The 20,174-nt window shown below is 33.7% G+C and overlaps 1 protein-coding gene across 1 annotated transcript in view; it reads right to left on the reverse strand.

Moving 5' to 3' along the window:
• DHX36 (DEAH-box helicase 36) overlaps positions 1-20,174 on the reverse strand; it is a 51,909-nt gene that overhangs the window by 21,820 nt on the left and 9,915 nt on the right. The window contains exons 5-17 of the mRNA XM_036904159.2: positions 19,769-19,939; positions 17,598-17,677; positions 16,835-16,909; positions 16,528-16,694; positions 15,066-15,147; positions 10,734-10,874; positions 10,389-10,491; positions 9,922-10,009; positions 6,913-6,968; positions 5,385-5,449; positions 4,510-4,653; positions 2,331-2,448; positions 1,551-1,649 (exon numbers count right to left, since the gene is read on the reverse strand). Coding sequence (XP_036760054.2) covers positions 1,551-1,649; positions 2,331-2,448; positions 4,510-4,653; positions 5,385-5,449; positions 6,913-6,968; positions 9,922-10,009; positions 10,389-10,491; positions 10,734-10,874; positions 15,066-15,147; positions 16,528-16,694; positions 16,835-16,909; positions 17,598-17,677; positions 19,769-19,939 — 1,389 coding nt within the window. The remainder of the gene's footprint in view (positions 1-1,550; positions 1,650-2,330; positions 2,449-4,509; positions 4,654-5,384; positions 5,450-6,912; positions 6,969-9,921; positions 10,010-10,388; positions 10,492-10,733; positions 10,875-15,065; positions 15,148-16,527; positions 16,695-16,834; positions 16,910-17,597; positions 17,678-19,768; positions 19,940-20,174) is intronic.

The raw sequence follows: 20,174 nt of genomic DNA on the forward strand, positions 1-20,174 counted from the left end.
TTATAATTACCAGGAAAGGCATTACAGAGGTTAACTCTGGGACTGAGGGAGAGTGGAGTGACAGGGAGAGGTCAGAGGGGGACTTCACGATACTGGGGATGTTCTCACTTCTTAACATGAGTAATGATTACATAGCGCTCACTCTGTGATTCTTAAACTGGACATTTTTTGTTTTGCTCATTTATCCTGGATGGTCATGCTGTTTTCCTCAATAAAAAGTGATGTTTTATTTTTTAATATGGGCTTCAGACTCTACTGTTGGCAAGGATTTGCTGTTTTTTTTCATAATTCTGTTGCCTGCAAATGGCTAAGTAAAGACTGGCTATTAAATGCAGGTGGGAGAGAAGAAGTCATCCAACTCTGGCTTCAGAGCCAGCTGTCCTTTGGTGGCCCACCTCTACCACAAATAAAAAGTTGATTCTCTGATTGCCACCCAAGCTCTCCGCAGCTATATCCTATTAGATAAAAGCCTAGAGGGGAAAAGAGGTGAGCAGTTAAACTTCTTTTCTCCCTAAAACACCAGTAACTTCACTAAATCTAGTCCAAATCTCAACAAAGATGGCTAGATAATTTACAATGCTTTTCATTTAAACAACTTATTACTCATATTAGAAGCCATTGCAATGTTCTGATATGGGTCAAATTCTCAAAATTATCTGTATAGATGGCTCAAGTAAAACTGAAACATGCAAAATACAACTTCGGCACTCTCTAACTCAGCATTAGTCAACAGAATTTGCAGCAATGACAGAAATGTTCTATTTCTCTACCATCTGATATGGTATCCACTAGCCAAACCACAAATGCCTGTTGAACAACCAAAACGTGTAAGTGTGACTGACATACTTATTTTGTAATTTAATTCAAAACTTAAACAGTCACATATGGCTAGTAGCTACTGTATTTGACAGCACAGTTCTAACCTCTTTCTTTCCACTTTGGAAACTAACTCATCACAGTCATTCCTGTGCCTCTTCTCAGTATGATCTCTGAAGGAATGACTACTAACTAGGTGGTCCCCTGACTAAGAAACCAAAGGTAGTTTTCTCGAAATACTGACTCCATAAAAAGGAACTAAAGAAAAAGGCTGTAAGATAAAGACAGGGGATATGGTATTTTGGAGAAAAGCCACCTGCTATTATTACTCCAAAAATATAAGAGTTGCCATTACAAGATGTCCACACTGTCATTAAGGTTCCTTGGCTGTGACAAAGCTCTAAAAACAGTAATCAGAAGAGTAGAATAAATGAACCAAATGCATTTCAAGAATACAAATGAAGACAAAGAGCAGTAACTGAAAGATTTCAAAATTTTATGTAATTTTAAATCACTTAGAATGAAAAATATTATGTAGAAAGAGCCAAGTATAGGAATATCATAAAGGTATCACTTTATAACTTGCTAATTCATATTTTATATACTAAAGTAAAATAGTGAATCAAATTTGGCACTATTCACTCATTAGTCTGTAATGAGAGTAAAATTTATAATTAGCTGGCTTACAGGCTCTAAGACTAATTTAGAACTGGAAAAAAAAAAATCAAATTTACCAATTCCATCAGGTGTCTTATGGAGAGTACCACTGCTTCATTTGATGGTGGATCCATTAACCTACTTAGAAAATAAGCAATTCCACCTAGCCTTAAAATCTGGAAGACAAATATAATTAAACATTTATTGACTTAACATTTTAGTCCTGTCCTTGTGTCAAGCTCTCAAATAGCATCAAAACTATACATGTTTTTCAAGTTAGTTTACTAGATAAGTGTAAATTATATTTGTGATTCTGTTAAAACATGTTTAAAAGCCAATATTCTACTTTACCACCTACCAACTCTATTAGTGGAAAAAGCAGCTGGTTAAAATCTCAACAAACAAGGTGATTACCAATTATCTTCGAGTAAGAAGGCTAATTACACAAAATATTTAAGATGCTGAAAAAATGGTTAAGTAAGTTTATAATGAGGAATAACATCTTAAGATGTTAATAACAGTAGCCAACATTTGCTGAACACTTACTACATGCAGGCACTGATCTAAGAATTTTAATATGAGGTTAATTTAAGTAACTTGTCCAATATAATAGGAAGTAGCCTGTCAGGGGAGGAGTTGTGATTCAAACACAGGCAGGCAGGCTCCAGAGAAGTACATGATTAAGAACTCTTAATAAACAGTTGAAGGAAGTTTAAAAACACATTTTACTAACAGAAACAAAACAAATGCATAGTAGTAATTTTTCTGCAGAATCATATACTATTTTCCTCTATAAAATCTGTTGAAAATTAGAAGAGCACCTCCACTTAGTTTTGTAACTCTCCCACCTAATTTACCTTTATTTGTAAACAAAGTTCTTCTAAAGGAGTTCTCAAAATTTCTGGCAGTTGATAATCATCCAGAAGACTTGCTCGAAGGCCATTATACAGATGATAGCAATGACCAGGTTGAACTCTTTATTAAAAAAAAAAAGGATTATCAATAATTTTTTAGAACTACAGAGAAAAGAGAAGGTAGGGAAAGTAACCAATATCTATTTCTTATAAGTCACATTGTAACTAATTTATTTAATTATTTCACTTTTAATCATATATTCCTTTTTCCCCATCTATTCTGAATAACCCTAAATCTACTATCCCTATGTCCTACTTTTAAGAAATGTCAAGATTCCTCCCCACCACCAGTAACTTGTCTCCTTATACATATCTTATAGATTACTGATTGCTCTGCTCCATTACTATAGTCAACTTAGGTTAACCTATATATGCCTTGTGGGCATTTTATGTAACAAACCCTAGCATTATGTTACCCTGTCTATATTACTTAAAAAGCAAAAGTACATGCTATTTAGTAAGCTCTCAGAGGGATCCTGGAAAAACAAATTTTCTTTGCATCTAATTGGACAATGTTAAGGATACACGTGGATATTTAAAGAAAAAAAGTATTTCTTTGGGTTCTTGCTGCTGCAGGAAGGGGAGGCCCTTTATCTATAGGAGTAAAAATAATCCTAAAAATCTTAGCTATTTCTGTCACGAGTCTACAAGGATACACATCATCTATTATGTAATATGCCTGTAGAAACTAAAAGTAACAGTGCCTCTACTGAAGACCATATAATATAGTTTGCTCTGGCTATCAAAATAATTATCAATCTAACCAGGTTTTGCTAAAAGGAATTTATATCTATGCACTTACAAAGAACTATTTTCTATTTGAATTAAAACACTGTAATTCCATAACCTCCACTAGTATAATAAAGATAAAGAATTAGACAAAATCTAAATATTTCATTCACTTTATTTCCATGTTTCATGTATCAAACCTAAGACCTAATAATAGGTTTACTATTCAAATATAAAAATATGGCAGAAATTCACTATGGTGAAAACTTTTTGAATCAGTATCCAGTAGTGATAGGTCTGCATGGAAAATCCCTAGTATTGCTGGGTCCCCAATTAAGTTACCCACAATAACTGATCTGAAGAGTAGTACACTTCTTGAACTGAGTCACACCTTTCATTCAACAGAACCAATCATATAATCTAATAAACTGCCTAAAAGTCAAGTTACCCCGGGATAATCTGCAAAGATTATAGCAAGTTAATCAGTGCTTTACTGTAGTGCAAGCTTAAAAGTTTTCTTTCAGCTCTCCTTTCCTTACTTAAGCCAGTATCTATTTTTTTGCCTTTCCTTACTTGAGGCAAGGAAATTAAAAATAACCAAAAACAGAAAAAAAATACAATCCCCTATTCTACAAATCTACATTCTACCTTATCTGAATAAGAGCATAAAAATATCGTGAAGTATGCATCAAAATAAACAATAAATGCAATAATTTGTGCCAAGGGCAAATCATTTTTCCCATCATTAGAACAGAGGTATTTTTATTTCTTATGCTACCACCACATCAATGGGAAAAGGTATTTTCTTTGTGTTTTTGTTGGTAATAGTGAAAAACCAGTACAGCTGTAAAATACAGTGATTAGGAACCCAGAGTGTGGTGCTAGACAGCCTGGATTAAAATCTTGGCTCTGTACTTACAAAGCTGTTACTTTGGACAGATTATTTGTTCCTTAGTTTCCTTACCCTTAAAATGGAGATAACCTACATCATAGCTTCATGGTATATAGATTAAGCAAATTAATGCATATTAAAATATTTAGATGAACTAACATTAAAATAGTATTAGTTGTTAACATTATTGTCAATGGTAAGTTTAAAAAAAAACAAAATAATAAGTAACAGAGTAAGAATAAACTATGAACAGAGAATATTAATTTCAATCACTAGGTTGAGGAATTAAAGAGAAAAAAATCATGAAATAGAAAACTTGGCAGGTATTTCCAAAGAAACTATGATTAAAACAATTTTCCCACTTAAAAATGTGCTGTACTAAGTTTTAAAAATTTGGATGGTAACTGTTGCAATAAATAATACTCAAAAATACCAACAACACATTTGGCTATGTAAAATTTTTACACCATGTAAAGGCTTCAGACAAAGGTCCCATCTTACCTTCCAGCTCGACCTTTCCTTTGTTTGGCATTAGCTTTACTAACCCACTCAGCAGACATTGTACTGATGTTGTTCTGTGTGTCAAAGTGTGTTTCTTTTATTTTTCCTCCGTCTATCACATAAACTACATCATCTATGGTAATGCTGTTTGGAAAATAGATACTTGAAATATTATTTGAAATATTAAAAACACATCAAAAGCACATTAACTTATAATAGGCCTATAGACAGGGATTTCAGTGTTTTTCACTGGATCAAATGGATTTGGGCAGTGCAGGATTTTCACCAACGTAACAGGGATGGACCCAGCACCTAGCTGCAGGCAGCAGCAGCAGCTGGAAGTCGCAGCACAGAGCCACCTCTGTAGTTCATGTGCTGCACTCGTATCTGCCCATAGCCAAACTTCATGGCTTGCCTGATTACTTTTTTTGGACCCAGTGTCATGGGCCCCCAGAGCCATGATTTCATATCAGCTTCAAAAGAACAACCTGTTTCAGTGACTATGCTGGTATATTAGTACCTCCAAGGGAATATATGAAATTTTAAAAGCTCTATATGACTAATTACCAAATAACTAAAAAATACAACCCCCAACCAGAAAAAGGCAAAACCAAAATTGACCTCAGCTTCCATGCTTCTTTAGGTAAGTTTTGAAAAAACACTTACAAGGCTGTTTCTGAAGAGGGCTAAAATATTTGGACAGGTATAAAACAAAACAAGAAACCTATGTTCACTGCAATCACTAAATTAAAATAGGTTTATTCTTAAGAAATCACAAAGTATACTATAGAGAAAAAAGAGTAAAGTATATTAATAATTCATGGAGTTCAAAACTAATATAATCACCAACAGTTGATATTAGAAATAATTTTTACCTAGTCTCTGCAATGTTGGTAGCAATTACTATTTTCCGAACACCAGGAGGGGTTCTTTTAAATACCTGTAAGAATAAATACATCAAAACTACAAAAGTACACTAATTTCTAATACATCATTCTTGCAAATAGAGGAATTACTTCAGATACTGTTCATCTGCAGCATTGTTTTTATTCACTGACACAGACATCTAATACTTTATAGTCAAGTCACATTTATAATGTACACCATTTCAATACTACAAAATTCCCTTTTGGCAAACCAAAACTAAATTTCCCACAGATATCAGAACTTTATCACAAACAAGATTTCAAGTTAAATAGGATTATTTAAACTTACAGAATAATTTTTAGCAAAAGCTGGAATATAAATGTCTTATTATATAGTCACATATTTAAGGGAGAAGTTCAGTTTAAGTACTCTACATTATCCAATACTCTATGGGTAAAGACACAATAGCCAACCCAGCAGATGTCCAACTTATCAGGTGTCAGCTGACTGTACCAGTGTATACTAGCTTTTAAGACCAGACTGGATTAAAGAAAATTTTTTTTCCCCAAATGCTGAATCCTATAAACAATGCCTCTTTTGACAAATGGGAAGACATGGAGTCAAGTACCACTTGGCTATAATGTAAAAACAAGAAAGCATAAACTTATCCTGTTGCTTATAAAAATAACAATATCTAACACCGGGAAAAAAAATGTTGTTTCCCAGTCTAGTCACATATTCTCAAGCAAAGGAATGCATAATTTACTATTAGGATGTCAAAATGGAAGTACCTTCACATTGGATACTCTTCTGTCTTATCTTTGGAATCAAGAGTTCTCTCTTTTCCATCAGTTATGCACTCTGCATCTATCTGAGCTGGCTCAGTTTACTCAGGACTAAGTTACCAGCACAAAAGGTACTAAAAGAGTCTCCATAAAAAGATCTTCATACTTTTTACAAAAAGAGTGGGGAAACTAGGAGGGAAGAGATATTTTCTGATCCATCTCATTCTACCAGGGCCTGCAAACACTGCAGGCCAGAAATTATCTAGCCTTCGAGAATGCAGTGTTCACTCTAACTAGGGAAATTCCTTAATCTCACAGAGCCAGAATATTCAAAACCATAATAAAGCATAATTGATAAAACAGGAAATCTCATACCTGCAAACTACACCAATTCTGTTAAATCAGAATCTTAATCATCAAGCTATAGTATGTTACAGATAAGTATTTCCAGCTTATTTTTATTGGTACTCACATACACCTTTTTCTTTTATTCAAGAAATCCAAACAAGTTATTGGTGAAATCAATTTGTATACTTCTCCCTAATGTTAACAAAACTAATTTGATTTGTAGATAATCCTTTATTATTCAAGTTTTTGTGCAATCATCCCCCTGGAGACTTATTTGCAAAGGCTCTCAAAGAAATACTTTTTATAGATTGCTATTTGAAAAATAAAATAAAACACATGATAAGCAGTCCTTAAAGCCTGCCTCAGTATGAAAGACAGAGAATGAATAAATTTAACAACATACCTGTGTCTGGTTAACTGTAGGCATCAGTGAATGTAGAGGTATAATAAGAAATTTATCTGAAAATTTGTAAAAATATTAAATTTTAATGTAAGTAGTTGCAGAAAAGCTCCATTAGACATATATGGAACAATGAATTCAGATGTTAAGCCACAAAATTCTTAATTTATATTCTTACATATAATTAGACCAATTTTACTTTTTTAATATTTTTGTTTCCTAAGTGCTCCAACAAATTCTTGTCAACATTTTATTATTAATTTATTTCATACTGATAAACATATTGTCCAAAATTGTTAAAGAGTGCTTAAAAGTTGCAAGCAACCTTTTTCAAATTGTACTAGAAAAACATCCTTAATTCCATTCCCATAACTTAACTGAAGACTGAAGAATTTTGCTCTAATATGAATATAAGTTTGTAAACTTTGGGTGATCCTCACTACCACTAGGGAGTGTTGATTAAATACATTCCAAAAATGACTCACATTTTTAAACACAATTTTGTTAGAAATACATGAAATTATATTCCTACTCTTTAAGTCTCAAATGAAATAGCCCATTCATGATTATCAGCCAAAAGAAGGAAAACTTTGGTGTAGTGTAGTAATGGAAATGAGGGAGCATGTTAAGGAGGCAAGGGTAAACTTCACATTTAGCTAAGGTTACAAAAATATGCAACCTGACTTACATCTTCAGCAACTACATCCAAATGACTCAATATACCTCTTATTTCCATGGTGAAGAGCTGTTGTTATAGTCATGGACCTTCTGAACTTAAAGGTTATACAAATCTTAAAAAGTAGTAAAAAGCTATCAAGCAATTGGTATTGATAAAAAGAAGGCCCTGAATAACTTGTGTCTGTGACACAATTTGAAATACATCAACCCAAGCAATGCTGAAACCAAAAATACCTGGAACTGAATCAAGCTTTAAAATACAATTTCCAGCTTATGGGAAATTCAGGTTAAGAGAGGAGCAGAGGAAATACCATAAAAACTTAGACAAATCCAGAAAGTATGACCTAGTCTCTTCCATGAGTCATTAACATGGGGAAAGTAAGAGTGGAAGGGGTGATGAGAGTGATGTTCTGGAACTAGAGCAAAAGATTTATCTGGTTTGACTTTTTTTACAGTTTGAACAAGTTATGAAAGACACTTTTGGGGCAAACTGGGAAAATCTGATTATGGACTGGATTATTAGATGAGGTTAAGGATTAGATATGATAATGGCATTGTGGTAATAAAGGAAATTGTCTTTTAGAGCTGCATGTTTATATATTTAAGGATAACATGTGATAGCTGCAATTAACTTTGAAAAGGAAAAACACTAGACCACAAAAATAATCATTGAAGTCACTGGTATATGGTGTTCATTATATGGCTGCCTAGTTTTCTACAAGTTTAAAATGCATCATTACAAAAAGTTTAAAAACATCAGCAGCAGGGGATAATTAAAGTAAAAACAATTTTACTGATGGAAATTTAATTGTGATAAAAAGAGTTTATGTTGCTGATATTGCACAATTAAAATAGTCAGTGGAAACAGTCTATACTTTCATGGGAGAAGGAAAAAATAAGTTGATAAGCATTCAACAAACTGAATTTCAAGATTTACTTTTCAGTCAATATGAGTTAGACCAATTTTTCCCACTTCGACAATGGCTAGTATAAATGACTGAGGCTAAATTTTAAAATACAATTTATTTGACAAAAAACATTACTGTTAAATTTGGGACTTCATTTAAAAGGAATTGCACTAGTGATGAACATATTAACTTACACTTCCTTCCTTGAAAATAATTTGTTAGAAAGTTAATCAAATCAATCATAATAATCTATAATATCATACCCTTTCCCTACTCCCTCAAAAAGGATAATATTGTATTTTGGTATACATTTTCTCTGTATTTTTCTTGGTAAATATACACACACATTTAAAAAAAGTACAAATAAATCATATAGTAGTTTTTAGGCTAGGGGAGGGAAATGCCAAAGTTGGAAGGTTTAGCCAAAAAAATTAATTCCGGCTATTTAAAAAAAAAATTCAGTGGTATAGTTTAATTATGACTCTACCTTTTCTGTAGGTAAACGTTATCACTAACAAGAAAAGAGAAAGCATTTCATTACAGAGAAGTCACAATAATCAGACAAAAATATTTTCCAGCTAGAATGTAGTAAATAATTTAATTTATAAGTAATGCTTTGAGTGCATGAGGGATTTAACAAAGAATAAAAAAATACACCTTTACTATTTTACCAATAAAATTAGATGAAGTATTTTTTAGTGTCTTATAAAAATAAAATGTGTCAGAAGTACTTCACCAGATTAAGGTTAGAAATTATAATGAGAGTTGTAAAATACTAAATAGAATTTGCTTTGTATTTTACTGAAGTTAATAATGATTTCTGAAAATGCTCTGACAGAATTCTGAAGAGAAAAATGTCCTCATGCATTTCTCTAAGGCAAAGAGGTCATTTCTCTAAAAACATGCTGTTCAAAAAATCAGAAATCACCAGGGGAATTTTTAAAAACAGCGGATGTTCAGGTCACATTCTTAAATTGGGGATGATGAGGAGGTCTGGGTATCCGAAGAAGCACCATGAGTGGTACTGTTGTAGATTCAGAACCGAGAAACAGTGGGCTAAGAGATAAATTTCAAATGTCTTTTCTGTCCAACTAAATGCAGCAGTGAGTGAAAAAACAAAAAACCTAAAGTGCCAACATCTTAATTTTAAGGGCTCAATCTTATTAGGCAAATTTAGAAGAAGAGGTAAAATATTTTCACCATAATACTAAATAAAGAACTTCACTACACACTCACCACATTCATCTGTGACCTAGAACTTGAGGGGGGGAAAAAAAGATTCAACTTTTGAAAAAAACCAACTTAGGCTAAGACCATGAAGTTCTTACACTGAAGTACCACTTCTTCAAATGAAAGAAAAAAAAACATGCTACACATGATTTAAGTACTACTCTTCGAACTGCAATGGAATACATTTGTGTCATACCTGATTTAAACATCACTTGTGACATCAAGAGATCATGTAAAGTGCTGATATTGTCCCAGCCTGGTAGAAAAACCAGTATTGCACCATCCTGGATGGAGGGGAAATGGCTGTTAAAATGGTCACATAACAAAACACACTGAAAGTAAAATTCTGTGCACTTAAGCCTTCATTAAGTTATACTAGCTCAGGACAGTTGTAGTTACTAATTATAACTAAAGAATACAAGCTCATTTAAAAAAAATAGTATTTAAAATCTAGATTTCATGTTTATTAGTCTTTCCTTCAAATAAATCAAATGTCTAAAATTTTTGGTATTTGGAGATTCTTATTTCTGGTGTCAAAAGCAATTTCTTTCATAGGCTATTTTTAAAAAGCATTTAAGAAAATTATTTTTCTTTTTCATGGCCTTGATATTCTAATAAAAGTAAAACAATGTTGCTTGAAGAAAAAAAATAAACACAACTAACCTCTTCTTCCAAAACAATGTATCGGATAAGGGCAGCAATCAAATTCAGATCAACCTTTTCATCATCTATCATTTCTATAACATCTATAGTACTTGCAGAATACCTATCAAAGTTAAAAGTCATGAAACACTGGGTAAGTTTCCTAAGGTTTAACTTGTTATAAAATCTTAAAAGTAACATAACCGATATACAGGAGAGAATTACTAGTATAACAATAGTGTTTACAAGTCAACTCAGTATAGTATATCTAGCGGGGATAGGAGACTCACAATGCTCTCCTTAAGCTAATCCCTTTTTCACTTTAGTCAGTTAGCCACTGTGCTCTTTCAAACAAAACAAACTTACCTTTTTCGAAGTTGCCTTACATAATCTGGCCAGCGCTCTTTATAGATGACTTCTTTTTCTTCTTTTTCTTGTCTATTTACATGCCCTTGCATGAAACCCCTCTTAAACTGGGATCTGTGTTCTTTTTGTTCTGGAACATATCTAAATTAAAAACATTCTTAAATAGCTTCACTTTTTGGAAACTCTTTGGTTTTAGGTAATTAACTATGGCATTTTATGTTTAGGATTTTTAAAAAAGGGTTTTAAAGAACTTTCTAGTAAATGCTAGTTAAATATTAACTTATTTGCAACTATTCATTAAAAAAATACGACATTTCAAATAAAAAATTCTTCTCTATCAAAGTATGTAAATCTATAGATCACTTTAGCAGTCAAAATAAAAACATAAACACCAGAATAACTTTTGCTTTCAATTAATTTAAGTTTTCAATTAATGTAACATTAATGTAAGTCCAAAGCAGTAATAGTAAATGATTACATAGAAGATTCAGCTTTTGAATATAGGAGGTTTCCAACCCTGAGGGCACATAACAATGCCCTGGAGAACTTGTAAAATACAGATTCCCAAATCCTGCCTTGTGATTTGGATTCAGTAGGTATGGCTGAGGTATGTTAATCTAGGAATTTTAATTAGTACCCCAGAAAATTCAGATAGTTTATCTATTGCTCTACAGACTCATGCTTGTGAACTACTTAATGCTGCTCAGTCCTATAGTCACGCTAATGACAGAGCCAGAATCAGTATTCAAATCTCTGTGTGTCAGTCCAGTGCTATGCTGACTCCACCATTCTGTAGTGACTGTTCAAAACACAGAGGGCACCTCTGCCGAAGAATGCTACCTACTATAAGTGGGTTCTGAGAGGCATGAGAGTGGGAGAGACAAAGAAAAATGAACCTATTCTTTAACCCCAAAGCCCTCCCAAGTTCAGCTAGGGCAGTGCACCTAGATGGAAGGGAATTTGGAACATGGACTTTGGAGTCAGATGATGTCCTTCCTCTGCAACTGACTAGCTTGTGTGACCTTGGACAGAGTAAAAACCTCTGGCCTTCAGTTTGCTTATTTGAGAAATTAATACTCTTATAATATGATGGCATGGGAATAAAAGAAAAATGTAATGAAGTACAGTGCCTCACACATAGTAGACACACAGAAAACTGTAAATCCCCTTCCCTATTCAGTACCTGTGACCCAGGATTCCCCTAAGTCTTCAAAACACATAGAGGCATCAATGTGAGGTAGGGCAACCTGGGACAGAGATTAGTCCTAGTCAGCAGGATGAACCCACAGGTGGCTCCCTTCCCAGCAATTCCCCAAACAGAGGTAACATTCAGCCCCCAGCCCAAGTGCCCACACACAACCTTATCACCTCACTCCTACTTCACTGTAGTGCAGCTCTTCTTCTGGGAAGGGGGGAGCTGGTGGCTTCCACTGAAAACATCTATCCAAGGACCACCCACTTTCAACTCTCCTCTTAGGACTGACAAGGGGATGACAAGTACACAGACACCATCCTTTTGCTTCAAAAGGCCCATTAGTTAGTTTCCTTGTACTTTCCTGCCTTCTTGGGAACTTAAGAAAGCAATTCATCATCACATAACACTAATGATCCCCCAAATTCTGTTTTTCATTATTGTCAAGTTGTTGCCCATTACGCTCTTAGAAAATAACTGGTAAATGTGCCATGTTGGGAAGTGGGATACAAGGTGGGAAGTGGAACTGAGGAGAAGATGCATATTTGTAATCATTGATAAAACCAGAGCATGAAGACCAAGATCTCCTCTCACTTGTAGTATATATCCTACCTTCTCTGACATATACACTTCCCTCTTTCCTACTCTGAATTTCACTGCTTTCCTGACTTGTCCAGTCTATCCCTGCTATATAGTCTTATTCCCAGTATACTCTTTGACTTCCTCCAGAATAGGTCAATCACTTTATATAACAACTTAAGTGTTTCCCTGTCTAGATACAAGCTTTGAGGGTATGGCCAAGTCTGTCTTTGTTTTATACCAGACCCTAGTGCACAGTGCAAGGTATAAAGTTTAATAAAAATCTGTTTAATAAATGTCCACTCAGAATTCAGCTGACTTTTCTCTATGTAAAATATGCTATAGGATCTTTGTTCTCATATTCCCACAGTTACTTCCTGGTTTTCTCACTTATCAAGTAAGCTAGAGTCTTGAAAACTCACTAAGTGTTATCTACATCTGTCTACATGCTTATTCAGACATTATTACATGCCAGGCACTGCACTATGTACTAGATACAGAGATAAACAGGACAAAATCCTTCACCTTGAAAAATCTGAAATCTCACATAAGCAAACATAAAAGAGATACACTAGATGGCAATAAGGTAGGTATTACAAGAGATATAATAAAAGTACTGTGAGATTCCAAACTTGAAAGCAACTCATTTGCAGAGGATCAGAGAAGGCTTAATGGGCAATGAAGTTGGGATTTGTTCTTACATAAACAATAGATTATATAGATGAAAAGGATGGAGAAGGTGGCATATGCAAGTCTAAAAGGAGGAATAGCATATAACAAAGCATAAGGTCATGAATGAAAGGGCACTGGCTGGCATATTAGGGAATGGTACATTTGGCATGACGGCCATGGGATACGTGAGGATAGAAAAAGATGGGACTGGACTATAAAGAGCTTTGAGATGACGAGCTAAGGAACTAGAACCTGACCCTATGGGCTGTGCCTTCCCAGTCCTTTTCTCACCAAGGAATACAAACTAATTTTCTACAGGCTCCCTCAAGAAGGCTGCTGGTCTGAATGGCCAGGGTGTTGCAGGGATCAATAACTTTGGCATACCAGTGGAGGTGCTCTCCTACAGGCCATGACAAAAGGTTCTTAAACAAGTTTTTAAGGGACACCTCAGGAGGCCTGACCAGTGGAGAAAGCTCACATGACCAGATTTTTTAAGGAAAATATACAGCAGCACTTGTAAGAGAGAAGACCACAGTGCCAAAAGAACTATTATATTAGCACAGGAGAGATAATAAAGACCATACACTGGAAAAAACAAAAATGAGTAGGCATGTTCAAGGAGAAAGCTCTTAGGGTTTGTGCTGGGGGAGTACAGAATGACTCAGACTTAACTGCTTACTAAGCATATAAAGCAGTTAACATAACCTGGTACATAACTGCTTGATAAATACTAGCTCTTCTGTTTTATAGCTTAGACAACTGGGTGGAGGATTAGTAACCATTATAAAGCATACTGGGGAAGACATGTTGTTTTGCTTAACTTTCTGGTGGAAGTATGGGGCTCAAAGATGATGATTTTGGTTTGAAAAATGTGAGGTTCAATGTATCAGATACTGGAATGCTGCTTGTTATACACTTAGATACCAAATTTAGAGTTCAGGAAGAGCCTCAGTTCTGTGAGTTGTGAAAAGAGAAGTGTATTCAGGGAAACTGCAGAGTGAAACCATAAAAATGATTGAGAAAGGTTAACTGAGAATCATGAGAGGAAATCCTATTTAAAGAGTAGGCACGTAGACCAGTGGATCAAATTGAGAGCCCAGAAATAAACCCACATTCATATAGTCAATTAATATATAAAAAAGGATCCAATAATATACAATGAGAAAATAACAGCTTCTTCATTAAATGGTATTAAATGCATGGACAGCCACATGCAAAAGAATGAAACTGGACCCCTGTATTCCATCACACACAAATACCAACTCAAAATGGATTAAAGACTTGAATACATAAGACCTGAAACTATAAAATTCCTGAAAGAAAACATAGAGGATAAACTCCTTAGATATCAGTCTTCACAATGGTATGTTTGGCTTTGACACCTAAAGCAAAGGCAACAAAAGCAAAAATCAACAAGTGGGACTGCATCAAACTAAAAGGCTTCTTTATGAAAAGGAAACCAACAAGAAAATGAAAAGACAACCTACTGAATGGGAGAAAACACTGGCAATCATGTAACTGCAGTGCAAGCCAGAAAAGGAGAATGAAAACCAGGTAGGAGAACCAGAAGAGAGGTTCAAGCACTATAGGCAGCGGTTCCCAAACTTTGCTTCCAAGTGTCTTTAAAAAATACTGATGCTTGGCTACCAGCCCAAACTTTGTGACATAATTAAGGTAGTAGGGAGTGTCAATGGGGCATCTGGATTTTGTAAGGCTCCAGGTGATTTTAATGTGCAACCAAGTTTGGGAACCCCTGAGTTAAGGAAAAACAATGTTATAGAATGAAGGAGTTAGACAGTTTCTGAGACTTAGGTATAACAGGAGAAAGGTGACAGTTTAATCTTTTAAGTAACATTTTTTATCTTTTTTATTTTCTAATATTTACTTACCTTATTTTTTCAATTATATCTTCCAAAAGATATTCCACAACCGGGAAAGTAAAACCAGGTATGTGTATCATTGGACAGTTACCTATTATAGCAGACAAAATATAAATCTGTAGTCAAATGTTCAACAACAAAAAAATCAACAGACTGTAGGTAAAAAGGAAACAATTCTATTTTCTTAACTTTGGCAAATGTTTTTGGAACTTTTATAGTTCTGTATTTTTCCATATCCAGTTGAGTAAAAAGTCTTGAGACTAAAGTCTTGCCTTTATTCAATCTCATTTTACTGCTTTCAAACTATATACACATCTCACAGTTCTGGAGAGTAACCCAAAATAATAAAGAACAGAGCATTTTAAGTTGGACTCAAAAACCCATTTTCTCATTAGCCAAGGTGAGTTTAAGTTTACATCTAACCTAAGTTTAAGAAGCAACACTCTTGCAGCACCCAGAATTAGGAAAGGAAGTTCAAATGAGATCTAACCAAATATTAAATTGTTATTATTTTAGAATCACTAGTGAAAAAAAGAAGGAAATGTGTCCTAAACTGTTATTTAAATGCTATTTATATTTTGTACCAAACAAAACAAGTAGTACACACTATAGATAAAGGCCAACACTACATCAGAGGTCAAAGTATCTGAGCTGGCATCACAGCTCTGCCCCCGACTTGTCAACTCTGAGCAAGTTCCTCAGTGTCAATTCTGGGTATCTTGTCCAAAACATGAAAAAAGACATCCAACTAATATTAATCTCACAAGGCTTTGTGGGTCACCTGGGCTGCATACAAGAACATTTATTAAATATAGGTCTATTCCATTTTAACTCCCTTCCATTTTTTCTCCTTTCCCCAAAATTATAAACAGGAGAGACAGTTGGGCACAATTTTAAAAGAATGTATGTCACAGCTAGTCAAATTAGTTTCAAATCCCCTTAACTCTCAGTTAATTATGCAACCTTGGGTAAGCTACTTAACTGCTCTGAGGCTGATTTTCTTATATGTAAAATATGGGAATAACACCTACCTTACAAGGTATTATGAAAATTAATGAAGACGAAGTGCCAAATATACTACTTGGCATAGCAAAGGTGTTCCACATGTGGTTACTTCTATATTATTATTAGCAAATTGTCCCCCAAATCTGGTAGTACATAAAAGCCTCAGAAGAATCACACATACGTGAAAAGAATTTATAAAATTATTCAAATCTGTGACTTGACTTCATTGATGCCACTTGACAGTAGCACCAAAAAGCTATGTCTTTACTACAAGAACAGAAATGGTGTCACCATATAAAACAGGCCCAGTTCCCTACTCTATAAGATTAGGCAATAGGAGAACATTAAAATGAACTGCTTAGCATTTATTTTGACTATTCTGAATCAAGGACTGATTAAGTTTTTTAAAAAATTAACTCTAAATTCAGTGTGGTAATTTTCTGAAGTGATTATAAATTTTACTCACCAAAATACTCTGAAAACTTCTCAGCATTTAGTGTTGCACTCATTAATATTATTTTCAGGTCACGTCGAAAATTGAGGAGATCTTTAATAACAGTCATTAAAACATCTGACTGTAGATTTCTCTCATGGATTTCATCAAGCACGACATGACTAACACTGGATAAATGCCTAAGGTGGAGGGGTAATATATGTAACTTAGCACAAAATTTAAAAACTGAACAATTTAACCTTATCAGTTAATAAAATCTATTAATAATTACAACTTTTGGTAATATTTAATCAAATGTTCTCAATTAAAACATACTCACGGGTCTGACTGGAGCCACTGAAGGATGATTCCTGTCGTACAGTATAAGATAGAACCCTGCTTCCTTGGTAATCGGCTGTGAATGAAAAGCACAAGTTAACAATTCTTAGTTTTCTTTTAACAAATTACTAAGTACCACAAAAGTTTAAAAGAAAATCTTCAAGTTTTAAAACGGTTTTCAGTTTTAATATACTTAGTATTTTTAGTTATTGAAATGCTTACCATAACAAAGTAATGGGAAATACTATATTCAAGTTCATTACACATTATTTTCATTGTCATTATATAATGTCAATTATTTCTTTTTAAAGGCATAATCATTAACATTTAGAAAATAATTGTGGGCCTAAACTTTTATTCAGTGACTAGAAATCAGTTCATTTAAAAAGGTAAATGGATTAAAGAAATACAGTGGAGTGGGAAAGAAGGTTAAAGACACCAAAATGAATCAAATCAGTCAGGAGATGGGTAGCAGTACCAAGAAGTAATCAACTTCTTTCAAGGGGGAGTAACTGAATGTAAAGGAAAAAAGTTACTCTTTTTATCACTCCACAATGTAAAAGCACATTTAAAAAAGGCAATCCAAACCTGAGTTTGGGTTCAAAAATGAGTTCGTGGGTTGTAAGTGGTCAATGCTGCAATACTTTAAATGTTAATTCTAATAGTAATAGTCAGCATAAAAGGGGGAAAAAATCTTTCTTTTGAACCTTCAGTTTCAAAGTTTCACTAAATTTACTTGTAAACAAGAAGTGAACATTCTTTACCTCTGGAGGCGGATTTGGTATCCAGTACTATTACCATTGCCACAAGATTCTGCCCTTTCTGCAGCCACTCTCTCTGCAACCTTTAATTAAAATAAAATATATTTACAAAGAAAATATATTTCCTTTGGGACAAACTTCCTGAATGTCCATGAAAATCTGGGATTTTTGAAAAATTGTTCATCAGATTTTCATATGAGTTAACAAAGAGATAGGTATTAAAATTGAAGGTATCTAAAACTGTGTCCCCTTTAAGAGCTGCAGGCTACTAGATTCTTATGTCCCCTTTTCATTTCACCTTACAAAGCCCTTCAAAACCAAATTCTCTCATCACTACTTTCAAAGTGCCTTTCTATAGCATACTCTCATTAATTTCTACCTTTTTGTCTTTTCTAAGAGTTGGAAACCAGTGTAAGCTTGTAAAATTTGTAATCTTTGTGTGTGTAATACATGCTTATACTTTTGTTTCTTTCTTTTTGGTAGAGATTAGTGTTACTTAACTTTTAGTTCTTAGTTGTACTGTGAAAGTTATAATGGCCAGAGATAAACTCTGGTTGGAAAAAATGGTATTATAATCCAAAACTGATTTGTGTAACCAAAAGTAATTATGAACAGTCATTAATGACAGTTAATTCATAGGGTTAGAAAATAGATTAATTTTTAATACTTCAGAAGTAAAATTTTCCAATGAGTATAACCCATATACACTGACTTAGAACATTATTTCACTTCTCACTACTTACTAAACTGCCCATTCAAACACCAAGAGATTTTGGAATAAGCAAAAAAAAACCAACCAAACAAACAAAAAAACTAGTTAGCATTTTTTTCCTGGTGTCACTATATATGGTAACTGCCATATATTAGTGAAATGATAGAATTAGACTTTTAACTTAAGTCAATCTTGCTATATAATTGTGTTTTGCCAAAAGTGGTTTATTTTTCAACATTCTGTGATCTTATTCAATCTCCAGGAATATGGTCCTTCCCAAAAGATTGTTCTACTTTTTTTTAACATTTCTTAGAAACCACAGTTTAAAATGGATACTGTATTTCCTTCGAAATATTGCCATAATTAATAATCCAGTTCCTGACAATGGATTTTGCATTAAATGACTTAGAGATGTAATAAGTAGCACTATCATAAAGCCAAAACAACCATAAATCTCTGCAGTTTACATTTACACACAAAATTGTGTAACACTGAAATAAATTTACTACATACATTGAATGTGGTAAGAAACTCCAAACATCCTTAAAGAATATATAAACCATATATTTAAACTAGATCATCTTACTAAACAAAGATGATGTTTGTAATAAACATGCACTTAAAAGTGTTGATAAACCTGAAATTATGTATTATTTTTTTCTATGATAAATTCCCTCTTACTGAATAATTGCATTAGAAAATCAGAAACACATCTAATTATTATATGCAAGGCTTCCTGCTTCCATCACAGTTCAGTGTACAGTTGACCCTTGAACAACATGAGTTTGAACTGCGTGGGTATACTTATACATGGGGTTTTTTTTTTTTCAATAAATACAGTGGAAAAATTTTTGAAAACTTGCAACAATTTTAAAACATTTTCTTTTTGCTAGCTTACTTTACGTAAGAAGACAGTATATAATACATAAAACACAGAAAATACGAGTTCATCAGTTTCTGGAGTGTCTTTGGCATAGCAAAGGTGTTCCACATGTGGTTACTTCTATATTATTATTATCGACTATGCAGGTGGTTAGCGCCCCTAGCTCCTGCACTGTTTGAGGGGCAACTATACTTCAGTACTAAACAGAGAGAAGTGAAAACAGTATTCAATGAATCAAACAGTAAAATGTAAGACATCCAATGATGGAGATTATTTGAAGCTCATAATCAATTCTATAAAAATTTATATCAGCTTTTCCATTCTTTCAGTTTTATACTGAAATCTGCCTGGATTTATAATTTATCTTGAACTCATAGACATCTATTATCAGGAAGAGGTCATTCAATCTTTTGTTCTTTACTATCAAATATCTGTCAACAAATACTTGCTTTCATGTCAGTATTTCCTAAACATAATAAAGAATCACTCAAAACCTTCAAAATCAGTAAGTTCTAGTAAGAATATCTAAAGAAGAATGGGAAAATAAAACAGAGAAATTTTAAAAGTGAGGTTACTTACTGAAATGGCACTAATTCTTCTTGGCTGTGTACACACTATCCTGCATGCAGATCCTTTTCCTCTTTCAATATAGTTATCCAAAATGAACTGAGTAACTTGAGTTGTTTTTCCACAACCAGTTTCACCACTTATTACGGTTACCTGATGGTTATCAATCATATTTACCAATTCCTATTTCAAGAGGGAAAACAAGTGAAGGACATCACATGTTGACTAAGTCCAAAAAGAGAGTAATCAAACTTCACCAAACTGAAGGCAACTGCTTTTAACAAACATATTAATACTTTTCAAATTTTGCTGTATATAATGCTAGAAGTTTGGATACCTAGTTCTACCCATTTTCATGAAAGAAGCAGCATCAAATTATAAAAAGAACAAAGCCATGGCACTGTTAAAGGAAACAGAC

Source organism: Manis pentadactyla, chromosome 1 (assembly GCF_030020395.1).
Source record: "Manis pentadactyla isolate mManPen7 chromosome 1, mManPen7.hap1, whole genome shotgun sequence".
In the NCBI taxonomy this organism is placed as follows: domain Eukaryota; kingdom Metazoa; phylum Chordata; class Mammalia; order Pholidota; family Manidae; genus Manis; species Manis pentadactyla.